Source organism: Limanda limanda, chromosome 6 (genome assembly GCF_963576545.1).
Source record: "Limanda limanda chromosome 6, fLimLim1.1, whole genome shotgun sequence".
NCBI classification, from domain to species: Eukaryota; Metazoa; Chordata; class Actinopteri; order Pleuronectiformes; family Pleuronectidae; genus Limanda; species Limanda limanda.
Window position 1 is genome coordinate 18,260,547 of NC_083641.1, and position 22,916 is coordinate 18,283,462.

Consider the following 22,916-nt stretch of genomic DNA (forward strand, 5'->3'; position numbering starts at 1 on the left):
TAGAGAGAAAAAAGAAGACAGTATGCATGCATATTTTGTACCCATAGAGTTTTACCCGAGTGCATATAGTCTGATTTTACAGTATATGATTCATAGGCATGATATGGTTTGACGTGTTCCATAGTGATAAGTTACAGTGCTGTTTGTTTAATGGAACAACTGTCCGAGGAATATCTAAGACCTTGTGCAATATTTTCTCCAATGTTGGTTCATGGAGAAAGTGTAACGGCTGTGAACTTCCTTGTGAAAATGTAATTTCACGAATTGTCCCCGATGTGTTTCGGATTTGAAAGTCCCCCCCCACCCCCCAGCCAAGGATTTCGGTCACAGAGGTAAACTGGAGTACACGGACTGTGAAACTGTCACATCTGGGGGGTTGTGATGCATGTGATTGTCAAGGGGTAAGGACAGAGCACAGTGTGTGGTTGTCTTCACGGCTCCTTTGCTGAAGCAGCAGCTCAGCAGTGAACTAAGGTGGCGAAACACAGACTTGCGGCAGATGATGAAGACCCATGGATCCACGATGGGGTTGAGGGCGTAGAAGCGGAAGGCCGTGAGGTTCTCCGCGTCGCTGGAAAACGGGTGAATGGCGTTGATGAAGCCTGCGATCTGAAGAAAGAGAAGGTCTAGATTAGTCTTTACAAATATGAAGAGAAGAATAACCTAGGGAGTTGTGCCCAACGTTGTAATTTGTAAGCATGGAGCCTTCAATTTTCAACCCTGCTCTCTTTTAATACTGTATTTCAGGTTATTATCTCATTTATTTCATTTATTAGTCACTAGCCGCCCACTGCCAAATAAGAGAAGTGGAAGTGATGAAAATCAAGCTGCAGCTGGAGATTGACTCTTTAACTTGTCTCTTAAACTGCATACAGGTGGCTGTTTAAATCTGTCTTTTGGCTACTGGTTAATATTGTCCTTAAAATAAGCTTGGATAGAACATCCATCATAATCACACAAATGATTAATGCAGTAAAGCACAGAGCTCATTTCAGTAAAGATGCAAATAGAACATGATCTCTCATCTGTATCAAGGAAACTACAAATGATGGTAATACCGGTTAGTGAGTTAACAATGCAGCAGATGATATTTATTTGCTTTTGTTATACAGTGCCATCACTGTAATTACTAATAGTCACTGTACAGTACAACGTGAATGATTTTACATACAAATTTAACTTCACATTTGGACTATTTATTAGACTAAATAAGCAAATCAACGATATTTCTTTGGCCTCAAGTAAATTGACTCAAAATAAAGACTATCTACTATTACTTTGATAATTTTACAGATCAAACTGCAGAATAAACTTCAACCAGGATTACACATTGAGTCTGCAGGATTTAAAACAGGAGAACATGATGGAGTTGTCAGCACCTTATTTTCCTAAGACAAGACAAGAACATGTGACTGTTTGCCAAGTGTCAGTGTCATCTTGTAATAAGATTAACTAAATGTCAACACCATTCTCTGTATATCAGTGATACACCTTTAGTTTCCAGATCAACAAAATGTCCTGAGAAAAGATGCAGTTGACACCACACGACAAAACCACAACTTCTATTTTTGTGTTGACCTTTAAGGTACGACAGACTGCAGACTGCGGCAGTTGACTGCAAATTCATCCTGGGCGGACAAAGAAGCCGCAGCTGGCCCAGAAAGCAATGTTGTCGCCTCGCTCATCTTCTCTATCAACAATTCTCAATTTCCTTCATGGAATATCCAACATACAGTGACCTAAATAATGGCTCATGCTGATTGAGTGCTTTTGTGCATCGGTGTAAATGTTTCCCTGTTGCTAAGCCCAGGGATGAAAACTAATAGGCTGGAGAGATAGTGAGAGGGGGGGCCAAGTCCAGAGCCAACCCAAACCAGACTACCAGAGGTATCAGATGCAAGGCTATGTCCTCTCCATGCTCGTTAACTCACTAAACTCATACAGATGTGGCCACTCCGATATCAATCGACCGACTCAGCCAGGAGAAAGATAGAGAGTTGGATGGTGCTGGATGTATGAGAAGCCGACACCCCAACACCTAACAACAAATATCCTGTGATGCTTCCAAGATGTTGAGCTCATGCTAATCTTCCAAAACCTTGGAAGAGAGTTGTCATGCAAGGCGTGTCAGAAATGGTTAGAGTGCAAAGTGGAACAAAACAACAACTTTTTTAGGAAGTTCTCATGTTCCTTGTGGTTGTGAATTTTCTTGAATTGCACAACAGATGTTGCTTGAATCACTGTTGGATTTTCACAGACTTCACGTAAGATAATACTTGAAGAGTCAATGTTAAAGCATTTGCGGTTTACTATACTGCTCATATACACACACACTGTCAGAATATATTTACAGGCATCGGAGGCAGTTCTATTTTCCTTTTACAGGATGACATGCTTCCATTTTAAAACACTTGATTGTGACAGCAATTGCAAAAATCGTTTCACAACTTGGCCTCAAGCGAACTCTTTCAAATTTCCCTAATCTGACACCGTTCTGGTCTGCATAATGTCTAGCATAAAGCTAAACCAGCTAATGCTCAAGTTATGACACCTTCAATCCATTAATCCAGAATAAAGTTTGTAGGCTTAGTTCCTGGCAACTAGATTAGAAACGTTGAACATTTGAGTTGGTAAAGATTACATCTGTTGCTGGGAAACATCATGAAACGCTGTGCATTCACAAGCTCTAAGTCCCATTTTCTGAATTTAAAGCATTTAAATATTTAAATATATGCATTAAAACGAAGAGCAAAAGGATAAGGTGTGAAAGTTATATAGATAATAATTAATTGGCCAACAAGTGGTCTTTGGCACATTGATATAATGTTTGCAAGTGAAAAAAGCTACAGTTTGGAACTGATCGTAAAATAATATGTGTTGACGTCTGCAAATCAACAACTAGCTCACAAAAACGTTAATCAACTCTCTTATTCCGACTTTAGGTGGCATCCACGTGAACGTACTAGCCCATGTAAACACAAAGTCGCTTTAACAAAACTGGCTTTAACATAACTTTCAAAGATTACAGTTCTATACAGTTTCATACATGGGGTAAAACATCTTAACACTGTAGAGCTTGACTGATAATATTGGCCAAACTAATTTTTGTTATAGTTTTATAGTAAAATATCATTCAAAACGTTACATTTCTTATTCCTATAAACGTTTTATTGACGAAATCTTAGAAATCTATTTTTTTCATATGATACTTCGGAAATTTTTACTACCAAACATCACTATGGGGATCGCTCCCCAAAAGCCCATAATCCTGTGTCTCTAGTTATAATGTTACTCAGCCATGCACAAATCTTCATACTATTTCTGGTTAAGTTGGAGATTACCAAGCTGGTGTAACGTGCTGCATGATATCAGTGCAATGGAGAGGCAGTGGATCCAATAAATGTTTTAAAAGCTTTGAAAACGACAGATGATTAATTAATGACAAGAATCACAGTCAAAACACCTCTAACTGTCGTCACTGTGATAAAAACAACAGCCGTATGCTGAGAAGTTGTTAAGTGAATCAATACCTAAGATAAACATGGAATTTAGGCCTTACTGGCATAAAACACATTGACAAACACAATATAACAAATGTCTCTGATGCTCAACAGACAGTTATTTTACACTTTATTCATCATGCAGCTGCTCCGGCGACATTTCAAACAGATGTGCATTCCCATACACTCTGTCATCATCCTCATCCCTGTTGTCTCACTCCACATTACCGCCCTCACTGCGGCTTCTGTTCCCGTATGCCACCCTGCCTCTTATGGTCCTCTCAGCAGACTTCCAGCCCTGCAGCACAGGGACACAAATCACCAGCTGTCCTCTCCAAGCACCGCGGGCCACAGAGAGAAAACTGATGAGATGTCAGGCTCTGCTTAAACAGGAGCCTGTTAATATATCAGATCGCAGGGATAAATAATTTATAAAAGCTTTGGAGGAGTTTACTGTTGGACATAAATCAAGCAAAAGCATTTGTGCCCACACATGCATTGTATACACAGATGCATACAGCACATTGACAGACAGATACACGTCGTACATGTGCAAAAATAAACATTCATCCATCAACATCCAGTGCTCTGCAAACAGAACCACACGAGAAATATCTGATCAGAGGGAACCGGACATTCATCAAAACAAGCAAAATATCTTAAATTTTTGGTCTAAAACTATTATTAGAATTTGTATATATTATATATTAAAAAGCTCCAGATTATTATTTTTGTACAGATCAACTCATTGATTGACTGATTGCTTATGGTCTATATAATCAAACTGGGTGCTTCAACATCCTGCTGACTGAGAGTCTTTACGCACCTGAACCCATTGGCCCGGTGTAGACGCCTACTTCCTGGCAGTGACACACCAGAGGCTATTTGGGGGCTAATGAAAGCTGCGTCTTTCAGGAAGCAAACCATAATGGATGTCTATATGAGCTGTGCCCCATTATTTTCCATCTTGCGGTCCTGGAGGACTCTTCCCAACACTTTCTTCCTGATCCTGTTTCACTGAAGGATCATTACAGGGAGATGAGAGGAGCCAGTGCAGAGATGACTGGTCTTTCAGAGACGACTGGGGGGGGGGGGGGGACGGACGGACGCTTTAGTGCTCCGCAACACTTAATGGAGTAGTTCAACATTTTCAGAAATATCCTTAATTGCTGGCTTTCCGACACCGAAGAGGAGAAGATCGATTACAATCTCATGCGTGTTTGCTAAACCTGCAACAACTAAGTCTTCTTGCAAATTGGAGGCAGCGGAAATGAGCTGTAAACATTATATTAACATCAGTTGATTACAGCTGCTTGACTACACATCCAACAGACGTGGAATCAGCTTTACTCAATCTTGTCAGGACAAAGATATTGAAGCAGCTGATTCATATAACTGTAGAGCTGAAGGCATATTCTTCAGACAAGGCTGATATCATGGCCACCTTATGCCGAACGACTTACTTTAAATCACATAATCCAAATCGATATCAAGATCTGCACATTTCACCTGTTCATAGATATTACCGATTTCCATAAGGATCTCTGCCTTATTTCTTGAGAATTGTTTTGTTTAAAGCAGAATAACCACATATATCGCAAAGTTAATTAGATCAACTGCAAAAGTTCATGGATTCCTTCTCAGCTCTTCCACCATGTTTCAAGGAAATCCTTTTATGTAGTTCATGTGTAACTCTGCTCAAAACAGCAAAAACAGCATAACATCCCTGACGGAGGTAACAAAAGGCTACGAGGAAATTCAATTTAAAGGCAGGAGGTAACTCTGTCTGGTCAGATGTTATATTGTTAATATAAAATATTGGTTAAAGCAACTTTAAACTTGACAGCTAGAATAGCAGTAGAGGGCATACATCTGCCATATTTTGCAATGTTAAAGAAAACGGAAAAAAATGTGTGAATGTGGTGAATTAAAGACAATTTTCAGGAACATACATAAAGTTATCATCTCACTCAATATGTTCATTTGCTCCTTAATGGGCTCGCAGTTGGTGAGTGTTATACAAAATAGTGAGTCACTTGCAGATTTATTTTTCTTGGAATAACCTTCTGGAAACAACATTAGCTGAAACAAATCATGGCTGGAAACCGCCTACTTCAAGAAAACTGTAACTCAGACAGAGGATGTGGTTTCAAGATAGTTCAACAGAAAACTAAAAAAAAAAAAAAATAATACACATAAGACCTAGATGCAGCTTTACATTGTCTGTCTGTGAACTGGGGATGGGACAAATCTTTCTTCAGCTCAATAACTTAAAATCAGAAATCACATTGTTCAGTCCCCCAAACACAAACATCACCCTCTTCAATATAAAGCACAGATCAAAAATTGTCCAGTCCCGTTTCCTTTAGTAAAGAAAACAGTCGGACCTGGAAATATGTAATCAAGCATTCATACACTCAAGACTCATCTCTGCCTCCCTTCTCTCATTCGCCTCCAGCAAGTTCACCATTTGGCAGTACGGCTTTCTACTAGTTTTACTTTTACCCAATGGCTTCACTGGCTTCCTGATCAGTTTATAACAGACTTTAAGATGTTATTGATTGTTCTGTAATTGCTTTTAAGTATTGACATATTTTTATTTTTTTATTGTTCCTATTCTTTTTCTTTGTATTTACTGCTTTTACGTGATGCGGTTTTCTTCCTGCTTTTAACTCTTATTGCTTCTATTAGTGCAAATGCATTTTTGATTTCCCTTTGTCTGCCTGGTCAGTCAAAGCTCTTTGTAAACCCTGTTTTTAAAAGTGCTTAATAAAAAAGTGTATTATTATATATTCTTTTGATTACGTTTTGCTTGTTGCTCCTGCTGGACACTTTGATTGGGAGCTGTCCAATAAGTTTATTATAGTTGATTTGTTGTCACAGCTTTCATTTCTCACAATCGACTGCAGGTTGAAATTTCTTCAATACAACCCCCCTCCACATTTTGTCAGGCCGTGAATCAAATAAACATCTGTATCCCCGGGCTGAAGCAACACTGACCTCTGCCAAAGATATACTTCCCGACCGACCTGACAATATGTGGGTGGTGACTTGCGCAATACACCTACAGATTACCAGTTTCCACACTGAAGGGGGTATTTCCCTGCTATACAATATGCAGTTATGAGCAGAAGGTACAGAGAGGAAGTATTGGTGGGCGTGCTGTGAAGGCGAGAGTATTATCGTGCATCTGGTGCAACATTTTAATCTTTGTTTTGTAGAGAACACATCTCAAGGTTCCTGACCATCAGCACAAAGCTTCCAATTTAGGATGCGCCTCAGACAGACAGACGTAAAAGTTAAAGTATTCTGTCTCAGGAGAAAGGAAATCATCGAATGATAATGAGCAGCGTGAGGCAGTGAAGTCTGACTGTGTTAGTCTGTAGACGAGTTCCATTAAGAGAATTACTTTACGTGCTCCATTAGCGAGTCTCCACTTTGACAAGCCCGTCAGGCTGTGGTGAGTTACCTTCTGCAATTATCAGACCTTTTATCAGCTTTTTCCACATTGAACTACAACGGACTCAGACACTCAACCAGTCAACAATGCGGAAAGTAAAGCGACAATAAGATAACACACACACTCTGCTTTCTGACATGGGTTTTGGTTATGTCCGGACATCCTGAAAGTATCCAGACAGCCTAGAGTATATGTGAGAATTATAAAAATCTGTTGCTCAGGACATTCTCTGGAGTTTTTTCCTAAGGGACCCTCAAGTCAAATTTCCAGAAAACGTTTGAGTGATCTCATGTGAGAATACAGCAGGAAAATGCCTGGAGAATTACAGCAAGCGAGTGGGTGTGTTGATGACATTTTTAGCACAAGACGTGGTGAGTGGAAGAATACAAAACTCTCAGGGTGAAAAAAGATGAGTCATACAGCATCTTCTCCTGCATGCTGTACCTAGACTACCCCCCCTCGCTTGAATGTGCCGACATTTTTCTGTTGTTGTGATCACATCTAACCCGGACAGGACAATCACCTCCTGCGTTCATTTTATGTGAATGCCAAACTCCGGAAACATTTTCTGGACTTCATGTCCGAAAACGGCTACAGACACAAAGGTGTGAACATCCTCATTAGGACTTTGCATTTACTTCCATCCATAATGCTGTCCACAACCCTAACCCTAACCCTAACCCTGACCAAAACCTTAACCATGACCAATTCAAGTCCAACCCTAACCCTTAATCCAACCACTATTCACATCTAACTACTAACATTAACAAGGACCCCAGAAATTATTTTTTGCCTCATTACGATCAGAATTTGGTCCCAATGAGGTATTGTGGTCCTGACAAGGGAAGTGTCTATGTACACACACACGCTCTTGTTTGTACTTTGATCTTACTGAGGACATTCATTGGCACAATACATTCAATAGCTCCTTACCATAACCTTAACCATCCAAACTGAATGCCTAACCCCAACCTAAACCTAATTATAACCCCAACTCTAAAACCAAGTCTTAACCCTCAAACAGCTCATTGAAAAATTGATGACCGGTCAAAATATCCTCACTTTACAAAAATGTTCTGATTCTATTGGTCCTCATAAAGATATAAGTAAAGGAACACACACACACACACAAACAGACACACACACAAAACTGCTGACAAAAGATAAAACATTCAGACAAGAAGCAGCGAAGAGGAAGTGGAAGCAACTGACAAACACGCTTTTTAACACAGTCATGGCAAAGGGAAGCGAAACAAGTTCAGAGAAAACACGGTTAAAGACAGAAGATGAAGTAAAAATTAATAAGAAAGAGACAAAATCAGGCTGAGATAAAATCAAGATTAAAAAGGTGGTTATTGAAATAAGATGTGTGTCAATGCATTATACGAACATCTTGGTAGTGGTAGTAACCTCAGAGCAGTTGCAACCATAGACTGTATATATAGGTTGCAACACACACACTCAACATGTTCCTCTTTGATAGAGATAAACGTCGGAGAGTATCAGATGCTGCTGCTGGTGAACTATGTTCATGTTCCATATCTTAAATCGAATTTTAGTTATTGTTGACTTATACTTGCTTATATTTTGCGAAATGCATCCCCTCACAGGGAGGCACCCGGTTGCTGCAACATTCCACTTTCTAATGATTCCCAGCCGTGTGCACACAAATTAGTCTCAAATAGCGATAATTCAGCTACAACTGAACATTCTGAATAGCAGCTTTTATTTTCATTGGCAATGAGCAGCATCCACTTCTGTTGCTTTTTAAACCTGGATCCTATTTTTGTGGGTTTATCCATCATTCCAATCTGTTTTGGCAACAATGTAATCACCCAGTTGTGGGGATGGAATAACATTTTCAGCAGGAAGAACAATACAAGGGGTCAGATAACCAGATTCATAAATTCCTTTATAATCTCTATATTTCTCTGAACCTAAATTTAAACTCATCAGAACACCAACACTGCACCTTTAATGCCCATTCAAGTTGTTTACTGCATAGAAAATGCAGGGGTGGCTCCAGGGACAGGGAAGGGGGGCACTGGGCCCAGCTGCAATCTGAATGGCCCCTAAAACGCCCCTCTCCTGTCACTTGTCTAGAAAAAAATTCACAATATGAACAACATATATGACAATTTACTAAGCTTTTTTTTTAATGGAAAATCCGATTTCTCAACAAGGAACTGTTGTTATAAACTGAAGAAAAAATACTCAAATTATTTATTTTCCCTTAATACTTAACACTAACCCTTGCCCTATAACCCTAAACCATAATCCTAACCCTGTATTTTCAAATCCCACAGTTTGGAGGTGTGCTTTAGGAACTTACAGCTAAAATCTGCAGTCTTATGAGTGAAAACACATTTCATCAAGTAGTAATGTAAGAAGTTAAGGCTGACAATTTCACTGTGGTTCTGCTCTTAACCGCTGTTGCCAGGGAGGCCCTACATTTACAACTGCTCCAATAAAGTCTGCTTAAATTACACCTGAAGAAATTACAAGATGATCGTCACCTCAGGCTACGTCAGTGTGTAATTTCATCACTTTAACAAATGATCAACAGATTACATTTACTTCTCACTGGCATACAAGGCATCGATGTGCAGACAATGTGGATTTAAGCTTTTATATCATAATGACTTCATTCAGCTTTGGATTTTTATGTCTTAAAATAAATCATCTTTGGCCCTGGCTACAGGTCAACTAAAGCCGTTTGCCAGCACTTAAAACACAAGCTTTTAAATGCCTGAGTTTGAACTGGTAGTGGATATAATTCTTTTTAAATCTTATCTTTATATATTCTATCTTAGTTCCCATGTTCTCTAAAAGCACTTAGTGGCCATGTACATATAGAAATAAAGGTTTATTCATTTATTATCACAGATAAAACCACATTGAAAATGATTGAATGAAGTACCTGTTGTAGTTCAGTTTGCTGTTGTGTAAATGTCCTGTTTCTATTAAGATTAGATGGAGGATTGAGATAATATTCTTTGACATTTAAGCAAAGCTAAGACAACACATACTGGAGCAGGATTTAACAATCAGCATTGCATTAGACACAGAAACGACTCACAAGTCCAAACATGCACTTCCCGCCTACAGTTTTAGGACTTTCCCAGACTGACTGTTACATCATCAACACAACAGGCAGTTGGCACATTGTTTTTTTCCCGCTTTATGTACAAAACAAAGCATTATATACGACTGACACTTTAAATAGACTCAACCCTTAGGAATCTGTGAATCTCAGCTTTCTAAAAAAGTTGATAGTTTTAGTTTTAGAGTGTTTTATTTCTTTATCCTACTCAACATGTAACCTGTCAGAAATAACATCACCAGATATGCCTATATTATAAAGATGATTTCTAATATTATACATACTGCTGTAAACCTTTAATATAAGTAGAGTAAGTGTACAATTTAAAAGAAAAAAAAAGAAAAAGTTCTACTGTTTATTCTGAAGTTTCATAAACACTGAAACTTAAAGGAGCAGTTAGATGCTTTCATTTGCATTCCCCCCCCATAACCAATTCAATATGAGCTGCACATACATAAAAAAATATGTAGAGACAAAGATTGTTTTGTGCATCATTAAACAAAGCAAATCATTATCACTAAGCAAAACCAAAAGATCTGTGTTTGATCCATATGTGGCAGCACAACAATGTGACTGATGATATATTTAGGACAATGAAGGAGTCTCTGGGAGCATGTGGAGGGGGTGCACTTATTCCCATCACATATTTTCAGGCTCTGTGCACCAGTAAACACAAGCGAGGGTTCACTGGATCCCAACCATTCCTACACCACAGAATCGTCTCTCGCTGCCTGGCTGCAATTATCTTGTTGAATTTGTTTAGTCCCTGTTGTCTGCAAACTCGAGTTCAGCTGCTCTCTGAAGGCACGACTGTTCTGATTCACAGCAGGAACTAAAAAACATGTTGGAAACAAAACAAAGAGCATTTAATGATTCCCCATCCCAAGGAAATAACTAAACCCAAAAAGCTGAATTTTTTTGTTGATGTTATTAACACACAGGAGGAATCCCTGATTGAAATGGAAAGCTCGATGATTCAGGAAGTGCTGCCACATGTAATGAGCTGGAACAGTTTTGGACAAATTTGTTTTCTAGGTTTGATAGAACAGTGAACACCCAACCAGGCCCAGGCACGGCACAACTGGCCCTCCTATTGTGTTTTTTCAGGCAAATACTATGATTCATAACAGTTCTGATTCCAGCTGCAGTCGACTTCATGGAAGAGACTTCACTGAAAACCCCGAAAACATCCACACTTCTTCTCCCCTGGGATCCTATTCCACTGTGAAAGATTAAATTTTTTCTGTATGGAATCATGAGGGCGGATGATTATTCCACTGTTGTTTTCTTCCCGTGATGAACCAAAACGCACATTCAGCACATGTCGATTCACATAGGCTTCGGCTTCTTGGTGGCTGTGAGAGTTTAGTCATTCATTTCTTTATCCGCCGTTTCCCTCTCTCACAGGTCCCTCAGCACAACAACAGACTAGAACCACATTCTGCTTCACTTAGGGTTTGTTTGAAGTGAGGGTGTTGTATTTCGTCGCTGCGTCCCTGCCAACTTTTATTAGGTCATAAATCTTCCGAGACTGGTGGCGAGTGGAGAATAAAACAAAAATCCTATTGTTATATCTATATTTTCCCAGAAGATGCATTTATCAATCTAACACCTGGGGACCTGTTTTCTACTCAGCCAATTGACAAGATTGCTGTTGTTGTTGGTGTCTTAAATTTCACTTTCACATTTTAATGTATACTTTCTTTTAGCTTTTCTTTTACTTTGAGTTGTAAGTTTTACATTTTTTTTACTTCGGTGACTTAAAAATGTTGAAGATTATAAATAATAACTGGTTTTGACAAATAGATTTGATATTGTTTTGAATTTAAATGTTTCAAATTTCATTTTCGTCTTACTTGTTAAAATCCTCTTCACGCCGTGATACCATCAATAATAAAGCCGGTGTCAGTGGCCCACGCAGGACCTGTTTTTTTTTTTAACCTGTCATAAAAATCCATCTTAAATACCATGGTAACAAACAAACATAAATATATCAGTCTACATATCATGTGACTTTGCGAGGGGTCCCAGCCCTTAGGTTGAGAAACTCTACACTTGGGTGTGGAGCTCATATCACGCAATTGTTTGTGAACAATAAAGGGATCTGAAAACCACTGGCAAAAAAACAAGAAAATAAATCTGGACTGCTCTTAATAGAGTTCTACTTAGAGGAAAAGGCAGCGGTATGCAGTCATGGCACAAAACTGAAGACATGTCACTAACGTCCGCTGGTGGCCGCTTTCACCTGCCAACATCTACTGGTAGTCGGTGCCATTAGCAAGACGCAGCATTGGAAATATAAGTTTAGCATGGCCTTGCTTGAAAAGATTATAAATATGTTTTAATGACTGATGCACAAGAGAAATACAAGGAGTAAAGGGGAGGAGACAGCAGATGATAAGAAAGAGCAGCTAATGGTTTCAATGGTGTATCCATAATCCACACTGTTTCTCCTTTGAGGGTCAAGGGGGGAGCTGGAGCCAATCCCTGCCGACATGAGGGTAGAGGCAGTTTGCAGGGTGCCAGCAGATCACAGGGCCAGCGTTCATTGTTCATATCGATTTCAATCTCAGCTGTGAGATAGCCTTTTGCTTTATTTATTTCGAAGAAATTGTACTGTCTTGATTCTTGTTGTTCTGGGTTTGTTCCCTCGGGGTTGAATGCACTTATTGTAAGTCGCTTTGGATAAAAGCGTCAGCTAAATGAAATGTAATGTAATGTAATGTAAAGATATGAACTTTACACCCGGTTAAAGTGAAAATGCAGTGTGGTGTTGAAAAGACCAGCGAAAATCATTCTAATTTTAAAAAGCCTGTGTCAATCGTATACTTTAGAAAGTGAACTTCAAATAGAAGCATTTGAAGGAAGGCTGCCTCTCTACATTAACTCCTTCTGCCTCACAGCTGCTGACAGTTTCCACTTTCATCTTGAGTAAATAAACGTATGAGTGGGCGACAGATATCGATCGGAGAGGACAGATTTACTCTGGGCTAATGGTTCCTCATCTCCTGGAAGAAAGAATAGGACCAGAACTAATACCATTTGCCAAGATCAATAAGATTTTATTATTTCACCGATGACCCTGATCTGTTAGACGTGGGCTGTTACAAAGATCCTACGGGGAATAGTGGGACTGTCGGCTGCCATAGTAACTTTAATTATCTCCTGCTCTGACGTCACATGGATGTTTGTCAGGAACTAAAAGCTTTGAGGACATCGGCAAAAACTGACACAATGCCCTTTTTGGCTTCACACACACCTTAAACATTTCAGTGTTAATTCACCATAACTGTGTCTTATCTAAACAAATCGTTTTGTTTTTTTTTCGTTAATATTTCAATAATAATCAGGGGTTTCCCTCAGACAAAGAAAAGAAAAGTCATTGATTTACGTAATCTGACTAACTTGTATTTTTGATCATACATCAACACAAACCTGCTTTAAATTGTGAAGCTGACTTCTGAAATCTGTCAAGGGAAAGTTTCCTGTTGCAAAAGACACATCTGTTGGCCACACCGCTGGGCTTCAGTTCAAAACTGTGATTGCACATCAAAGAAATACTTAAGCAGACAACATGCAAAACTTCCAACACTGACTAAAATAATTCTTCATAACCACAATGGATCCATCAAAATGTTACACTACAACCAATATATATAAATCAACATCTATTTGATCAATATCTGCACAATTAAGTGCCTGGAATTTTAAAAGGTTGAATAGATTCTAATGTTTTCAATATGGAGAGCGAGGGGAAATATGTGGTGAGCTGTCTGCCAGGGAAAGGACATTCAAGGGACAAAGAACAAGACACAAAAAAACACAAACAGGATGTGGATGACTGTGGTTCAGAGTTTCTATTGATTTCCAATCCACAATTGTTGGGAAATAAGTTTACAGTAAAGCTGTGACGTGGTATGGCCACTCAAGTGTTAACAAAACATACGACAGCAAGACCACGGGTGAGGAGGGGGTTTTAAACATTAGGGATTGATTTTTTAAAGCAGAGGAAATCAATATTTTTACATTAACAATAGATGGCTTCAGCCCAAAGGAACATTTAATTATCTAAAACTCAACACTCAGCTTTACTCTTGTTTTACTCTCATAGCCGGAAAGATCTAAAAACCGCCTTAACCGCCCATGACACCAAACGACAGGTGAGCGGAGGAACAAATCAGTGAATGTCATGGAGCATTAGCCGCTAAGGAGCCTGATTTTTCCATCATAAGTTGGAGTAGAAAGAAACACAGCTTCAAAGGAATGTTTCTCGACGTCAGATGGAGGTTTGAAAACTCCCTTTGAAGGACCTGCCCGGAAAAGACGTTTAGAAGCAACATGGTGATCATAGTGACACACTGGCAGCCAGATATTACCATCAGAAGTTGGAAGAGACCAATAACACAGACAATAAGATATTTCCTTTAAATTCATCCGGGGGCAGGAAAAACTACTTAAAACAAACATTAGTGTTGCTCCACATCAGATGGATACATAAAAAAGGAAACGCTTCCTAACAGGTTTGATGATATGTTAGTATTTACAGTTTGGTTTTATGCTGCCCACAAATAGCCATAAAAATCCATTGATCCACACCGACATCAAACTCTTCTCTGATGGTGTTAAACTGAGTTTGACATGCAGCTGCTGATGATGGAGTCTGATCTGTCTGAGCCGCAGGAATCATGCAAACTCATTTTCTGGGTCATCGACTTTTCATTTGTCTAACTAAAAACACATAATGGGGCATTGACCTCCGGTGTTGCACATCTGTCTTAACTCACTTTTCACCATTATGTGCCTCTGTGATTACAAATCTGCAGCTGCTGCTCATCCATTATTGTGGTCTCTCTACCAGTCCCCCAACCCCCCCCCCCCCACACACACACACACACAGTGACACGAATAAAAGGGCAAATATCTTACTTTGAGGCTCTTCTGTCATTTCCTGCCCACTTTTTCCTTGACGAATCAGATGTGCAAAAGTACAACACACCCGGGATGGAAAAGCAGGATATTAAAGGGCAGGATTAACCAGCCTGCAACTTTGACTCCTGTAATAAGAGTAATTGTGTGCATGTACACACAAATGTGTGTTGTGAATATTTTGGATGCAGGATTAAATGTCCATCCATCTAAGACAGGGAATCCCTCATTGTTCGGCCCACAAAGCCGGCTGCTGATTGCAGAGCATCATCTTTCATGATAGTAGCCGGGGAGGAGCTGTCAACGACTTCTATCTCCCAGCAACACCTGGGGCACGAAAACAGTTCCGAAGACAAAGCTGCCATATTATTTTGCCTCTGTCACACGATGTGGATCTTGACATCTGTAACTGTACCACTCCCATGACGTGAGGGTGCCTCTGACGCTTCTCATACAAAGGTCATGGACATGAACGGCTGTCAGACAGGATTCAACCATCATTTCCATATTTCATTGCACAGGCCCACTTGTCTGACAGGGATAACGCAGATTACAGCACAGAGTTATCTTGCTAACATCTGGATTTGGGGAATTCTCCCTTTTGGTTCACACTGATTTGAATCTGGATCCAGTTGAATTTGGGAAGAGTGAATGAAAAATCTGTTATTCAGTTATTCTGCTTATTAGTGTTCAAGCCTGTGCTTTGACGGGGATTTCAAAAGCTCCCGGCTGTTCTGGCACTATTCTCATTTTGCTGTATTTGAACAGTTAAAGTCCTGCAGGGAAATAACGTCTCCATTTGTTTTAATAATTTAGTCGTTTAAAGGCAGGAGCTCATGAAGGATTTGTCCTCCTATTAGCTGCTTCCTTCAGACATGAACAGGTGAAAAATCGATGTCTTTATCTTAGAAACAGAGGAATGTTTTCCTTCCAGCTCTGATACCATGTGTTTTTGTTTCTGTGTGGTTTCCTCATTCCCAGTCTGTCAGACAGCCTGGATTGATGAAGTGCTGCGGTGACTTCTCTGAGGCTCGATGCCCTGTGCCTGTAAATGAATCACAGATACTTGCTCTTTCTTGTTGTCCAGATTGCTCATGCAGTTACTGAAAGTACTGTGATATTTCCACTTATCTTTGTCCAAATCACAGTGTCTGTTTTTTTTGCTTTGCATTTTGATTTTAATTTGGTCGCCGAAGTGGAAAGGAATCATGACAGAGAGAATGACGATGTCCAGACTTGATATCAAAGACATTCATCCATTTCACAACCATCTTGTGCCGCAACGATGTCCACAGATTCTCACAGGCACATGGTAACACGATACAAGGTCATCCCAAAAGTTTCAGGTCATCCCAAAGCCATAAAGAAGAAGAGCTTGCAAGCAAATGGAGACGTTCCAATACCTTTTGTCCCTTCCTGATACAGATACCTGCACTGATCCGATACCAGTGCCTTTGAAAAACAACTTTTATAATGTGTCACCTCTTCTTCGCGACTCTAAAAACAGTACTTGTTTTGGATAGGGGAAGCAGGAAAAAGAATATTGTGGTTGTATCTGGGGGAAACTCTTATACTTTTTAGACATGGTATCGGTTGGCTTTTCTGATTCCTGTATCTCAACATCTCTGCAAGCAAACATGGACATGAACAACAAAGGTTGCTCATATGTTTCATGAAGAAGAAAATACAAAGTCCATCAGGCTACAGGGAGAAATGCTGAGAGATGTTTTGGTGGGAATCACTGAATATAGACACAACTACGTATGTATAAACCCCAAAAGAATTTCCCCTAACCTTTCATCTAACCCTGTGTACTTGAATGTGTGGTAGTTAATCTAATAAAAAACGTTATTTATCAAGTTGAAGTATCAGTGCTGCTGCAGATTTACGTCCCTATACGTCACTTAAAATCAAATCTGCCAATCTAACACCTTTTTTCTGCTGATCTACAACTATAAATAAGAACAAGAATGGAGACTTTTATCACTAAAACAGCTCACATTCGGCTGAATAACTAATGATGAGTGTAGCACTTTATTGATCCAGATATTGACCGACAACATCAAGGCTCCAGGCGGCTTCTGTGGTTCTCATTGGAACAGCGGGGAGAAGGGATATTGGTCACAAACAAGCTATTAGTCCGTTACTGTCTCCCACTGGACAAAAGCTTTGACCATTTATAAACTGAGCATGACAAGACAAAGAGAAAAGAAAAAAGGACAAACCAAGGAGGCCTGATTTCTCTTTAGCTGGGGAAACCTCCTGGGACATACTGACCCTACAAACTCACATGAGAATGTGAGCAACACATATATAAGAAGTCTAATGATTATCAACTCTGATCCTAAACGAATTATTAAATATTGATTTCTCATGTTAAGACAGAGTCGGGTGACATCTTGAAATTGCTTTTGAACCAACTGTCTATTTGTACACAAGCAGATCTGCCCACAGAATCACCTGGGCTGCCTCGATAGATAATATCTGTGATGATTCTCCTTATGTCCATGATAAAACCTGATCTGAGCCCGGCTTGACTGTTTCAGCTTTACCTGTGTTGTTCCTGATTAATATTATGTATGTCAATTTTATTGTAGTCTGTGGCATACCCTTAACTAACGTAGCTCCGCCTCAAATTGATTATACTGCAGGAGAAGGATTTAACCTCCAACCTCCAGCTGGACGGGTATTTATGTTTAACAAGCAGTAAGTGTATATTCCATAAGGCACTAAGTAGTCAATAGTTCGTCCTAGAACCAACCGAGTAAGACCTCAAACAATCAAATCACCGTTCTTTCACAGAACAGCTCCACTGATATCATTCATCACACCAACTTCTGCTGCCTAATGGATTCTTATCTGTCTCGGCGGTCCATTGTTTTTGCACAGTTTTGTGCTGGAGGTGTAAATCAATGGGAGGTGATGGACGATATATCATCTGAGGCCAAGGCTGTGGTGTGACAGCCTGGGAAGCAGGTGTGATTCAGGTAACAATCAACCGGACAAACATTCACAGCCAATGGATTTGTCTGAAATATTACATCAGCCCTACTCAGACTCACACACCAACTTGGGGAGGAAAAAAACTCCCCAGAATCTTTAAACACTTGTGTGACTGCACCGCCACGACACCATTCTCGCACGAAAGAAACCTCCTCCTGCTCATCGGTTTCCATGAAAAACCCACGTAGCAAATATCTGACACAAACTGATGAACACTATTTCTGCCTGTGAGGCAAAGAACACAGAGAGCAATGCATGTTTTCTGATTCTATCGTTTCCTTTTTCTTCTCTGACAAACTTACAGTAAAAAAGGAGGCCATTCAATTCAGGGCGAGAACGCCTTCTTCAGCGCTCGAGAGCATCGATCTCTGAGGTAGATTCAGTTACATGAAAAGTGCTTCGAGTAAATGAAAACTAACCGGAAACACAGGCAGGAGCGTTGGCGTTATGACTGTGATTGCTGCATGTACATTGTGTGTGTGGAGGAGTGAAAGTATCAACACAATATGTGCTTTGCGTTGTTTTCCCAATGTAAAGCACAGAATCTGCATTTTGTTCCCCAGCGACATCTGTTGAGCTTCAGGGAAATTACGAGCGATGTTAATCATGAGGCCACATCTGTCTGGAACCATGTGAGGTCTGCAGACATGCGCTCACACACACACACACACACACACACACACACACACACACACACACACACACACACACACACACACACACACACACACACACACACATCGTCTACAGCGCTCTCACTTACAACCACAAGCATCTACATGCACATGAGCAAACAATCGCGCACACACAAACACACCCACACACACTGAGATGATTCATGAATCATTAACTACGCAATACCAGGGCCTTGAATTATTCAAAATGATCAGATCAGACATGTAACTCGAGATTATTTGGTAGAGATAATTAAATGATGAATATTGATGAATTTGAGTTGTAAAAGTGATTAAATCAATTTGCAGGGCAAAGGTTTATCTCATGCGAGCAAAGGGGAAGTTCCAAAACAAAAACTTGCCAAGTCATTATTTACAAATAACGTTACCACTGAGGTTACCGTGGTGAACTGCAATGCTTAGACCCAGGCTATGAAGTTGGGGTTTTAGTTTCCTGAAGTGTTACTCAGAGTGATGACAGGCCTGTATCGTCATCGTGTGTATCCCCCAGCTTGTTCTGAGCCACAACTCGGGGCACATACCATCGCCATGCACCGTCGATTACTCAAACCTTCAGGCCAAGTGTTAGCACAGCTCATCCAGATGCAGGCAATGAGTAGACGTTTTACTGTTTCCCGTACCGGTCCTCAGAACACTGCAGCTCCAGACATGAATATATATCAAAGCTGTCGTGCCTTTATAATATGAGTCACACTTATCACATCCACATGGTTCTTATTTCCAGAAACCGGACTTTCCTCTGGACCTCTGGCTGATGCTTACAGGGCACAGATGTGAGGCAGTTTAACCGTGGACCCTTGTTGGAGCAGCTCATGCCCTGCGGGAGAGGCAGGGCTGGACCAGTCCTCCAGGGTTGTCAGGTTTGGTACACTCCCCTCAAACAGGGACAGATACGGAGCTACACATACACAAGTCCAACACACGCACGCACACACACACATTTGCAGCGACAGCATGCTTTGTGTGGCAAAGGCTGCACTTTCAGACACACCTTTTATTAGTGAAGCTGACACTACTCTTAGGTTGACTCCAACACGGCACAAAGACAGAAATACCACAGCAACTAAAACGTTAACGGTCAATAAGCCCGCTGAGTTTCTATGTACATAATAATTACTGAATATGGGGAAGGAATAAATGTTATTAGTGTAGATGCTCAGGAGATCAGGAGAGTCTCTAATGGCAAATAAACCAAGGACATGCGGGAAACTCTGCTCTATACTAACAGTAAACTTCCCTGCACCAGACTTTCCTTTACTGTCCTTTTCTTCACCACACATTTGTTTTAACTTCTTGGAAATACACTGAGAAAGTTTGGTTCATGATTCAATAACTTAAATGACACGTTAGGGTGTCAACTCTGATTCATTGGAAAAAGCTGGAAAGTGAACCAAAAACATGAAGTGACGGAGAGTGACACACACACTGAGGGATGGTCGAATGTGAACTTACAGTGAGCGGAAGCGAGCAGACCACAAAGATGACGGTCATGAGCGCCAGCAGCACCAGATGGTCCATTTCCTCCTCGCCCTGTCCGAACCAGGCCAGGCTCAGCCTCTTCCTCCTCCCCGTCGACCCCAGTGAGCCACGCCGCATCTTGTGGCTCCGGTGCATCCGGCACAGGCTGACGATCACCGACCCGTTGCACACAAACACTGCAAAGATCAGCAGTGCCATGAGGGAAGAGTAGGACAGAGAGAAGGCCAGCAACAAGTTGGCCTGGTCGTCATCTGTGGCGTCCATGTCGATGAAGCACCACGTCCCAGGAGAATACTGTCTGAATTTGCCGTAGCCGGTGTACGGCAGGAAGCAGAAGGCCAACGAGAAGAGGTAAATAAAGACAAGAGTGAATTTTGCAAAGCTGGGGCGAATGTGCACAGAGTAGAAGTAAGGGTGGCTGATGGCCAGGCAGCGCTCCACGGCCATGGCACACAGAACGAGCGTGGGCGCCAGGCCGAAGAAACTCATGGCAAAGCCAAAGATGTTGCACACGCCTTGGCCCCCCAGACTGATCAGCTTCAAGTTGCGGGCATAGCAGATGAACACAGGCGGGCTGAGGAGGCAGGTACCCAGCAGGTCGGTGAGAACCAGGCCGGTCACCAGGATGCAGAAGATGGACGACCGAGAGCGATGCTCCCTCTGGTGCACGCAGAGGATGAAGAGAGCCAGGAGGTTTCCCACCACGCCAGCCAGAAACATGAGGATGCTCACCACTGGCTTGCCATCGCCGTTCACCGTGAGAGTGTCATTGCAGGTGGTGTTGTGACATGACTCGTTTGAAATCATGATTTTGTTCATGTCCAACTAACTGCAGAGGAAATGATGCCAGCTCAGTGTGGAATTAATAAAGAACTCACAGCCAGCAGAGGAGAATCCTGACGTCTTAATACCATCATATGGTAACACAGAGAGTAGGGATGCATGGTGAGACCCATGATGAGGCATTGACTTAAAACATGGTTTCTTCTTCCTCCGTTTCTCTCTGCCTCTTCCCTCTTTAACTCTGTCTGTGAAATCAATAAGAAGAGAAAAAAGCCAGTGAGTACTCAGGTTACCTTCCCTGAGTACAGAACCACTAACATTCTCCCTCTTTTCACCAAGGTGAAGATCGTCTCTGTAATGATGAAAACGTTCTGCTTCTTCTCACACACATTTTCAGCACAATCTGTTACAATTTTCATACATTTTACCTTCATTTTATAGACTATATAGATTTGATTGTATTATTTGGTAGTACTTGCTTCTTGGTTTTTGCTTGTTCTTCTACTTTTTTGCAATTTAATTATATATCTTTACATTTTTTGACCACATTTTTGTATGCATGTATAAGTATAAGCAATGAAAAACATTCTTGGTCATTAATAAGCGATTCTGACCTTCTTACACAGTGGAACTCTCAGCATTAGATAAACAGAGGAACAACCACTCACCTTTCAGTGGCTCTGTCGGGAAGCAACACTACAACTTTTCTCAGCTGTTGTTTCAAAACTTCTTCCTCCTCGGTTGTAAAAGATGAGTAAATATATGAGTCGATTCCTCAGGCTGTTTCTCGGACAGTGGAGTTTGAACGAGCCGCTGTCTGTGCGTAACGTGGTGTCGGCTGAGACGCGTAGTGAGCTCACTGACAGAAGGACCGACAGTTTTACTCTCTCTCTCTCTCTCCCTCTCTCCCCCTCCCTCTCTCTCTCTCTCTCTCTCTCTCTCTCTCTCTCTCTCTCTCTCTCTCTCTCTCTCTCTCTCTCTCCCTCTCTCTCTCTCAGGTCCCACCCACTGAGCTGATGCACAGAAACACTCTGACATCATCTGCGGAGGTAAAAAGAACCGCATGTCAACGCTCGTTTTAAATGTCTCATCACGCAAGAAAGTTTTCTCTTCAAGACAAAAACTCAAACCACATTTCTTTACTAAAAGTGAATTATACTAAACTTTGATTTGAGTAAGGACTTGAACAAACAACAAAACAGTACTAATGATAATACCAATAATAATAATAATAATAACAATCATCATCATAATAATAATAATCATGATAATAATAGTGAAATTGAAAGCAAACAATTTGAAACATTTAGAGAAACTAAGAACAAGAATGAGTTTTGCTCAAGTGTCTGTTTCACTGGACGTGGTTTGTGTGGGTGAATGTGCTATGAAACAGAATTTCCCCTTTCTGGGACAACTAACCCAGTAACTTGGAAACTTCCAAACTAAAAAATAAGTAAAAGAATGACAAAAGTTGAAGGTGAATTTCGTGAGAAAGCACTCTGATAAAAATGTGTCTTTAAAGGTCTAGAATCTACATTCAATGGATTTTTAAAGTGTGAAGATTGTTTTTCTATGTTATTGTTCTGTAAGTTATCAGACTTTTTGTAGTGATATGGATGCATGAGTCTGAAATAAAGATAAATAAAGAAAATATATGTTTTATGTCCAAGTAAATATTTTCATTTGTATTAAAAACTGTTCCTCAACTGTAAACTCTGATTTTATCAGTTAGCTTGTATGCTGCCATGTGTGTTAATGAAATTGTGATAAATTACAGCTTACTGTTTAAAATCAAACTTTCCAACAGTGGGCTTGGACTGTTGATCCTTAAAGAAACGTGTTCAGTTTTATAAATAAATACCTCCGCCAAGGCATCAAGCTGCACCAAATTACACACACTGACGGATATCACTCCCCTAAGCAAGCTGGATTTCTCTCATCAGGATCCATGAAATTGGTGAAAATGT

General features: G+C 40.5%; 1 protein-coding gene across 1 annotated transcript; it reads right to left on the reverse strand.

The window, feature by feature from the left end:
• Positions 1–324: 324 nt before the first annotated feature.
• On the reverse strand, positions 325–21,007 carry ptgir (prostaglandin I2 receptor). The gene is made up of 2 exons (XM_061073543.1): positions 20,140–21,007; positions 325–609 (listed from the first exon to the last, which is right to left on the reverse strand). The coding sequence occupies exons 1-2, from the start codon at positions 20,983–20,985 to the stop codon at positions 325–327; spliced, it is 1,131 nt and encodes a 376-aa protein (XP_060929526.1). The 5' UTR covers positions 20,986–21,007.
• Positions 21,008–22,916: the final 1,909 nt, after the last annotated feature.

Bases quoted from the DNA above. Each gene is read 5' to 3' on its own strand.
- ptgir (XM_061073543.1), bottom strand. From the start codon at position 20,985: ATGAACAAAATCATGATTTCAAACGAGTCATGTCACAACACCACCTGC. The intron at 610-20,139 runs GTAAGTTCACAT...CTCTTTCTTCAG, and splicing joins TCTGCTCGCTTCCGCTCACT to ATCGCAGGCTTCATCAACGC.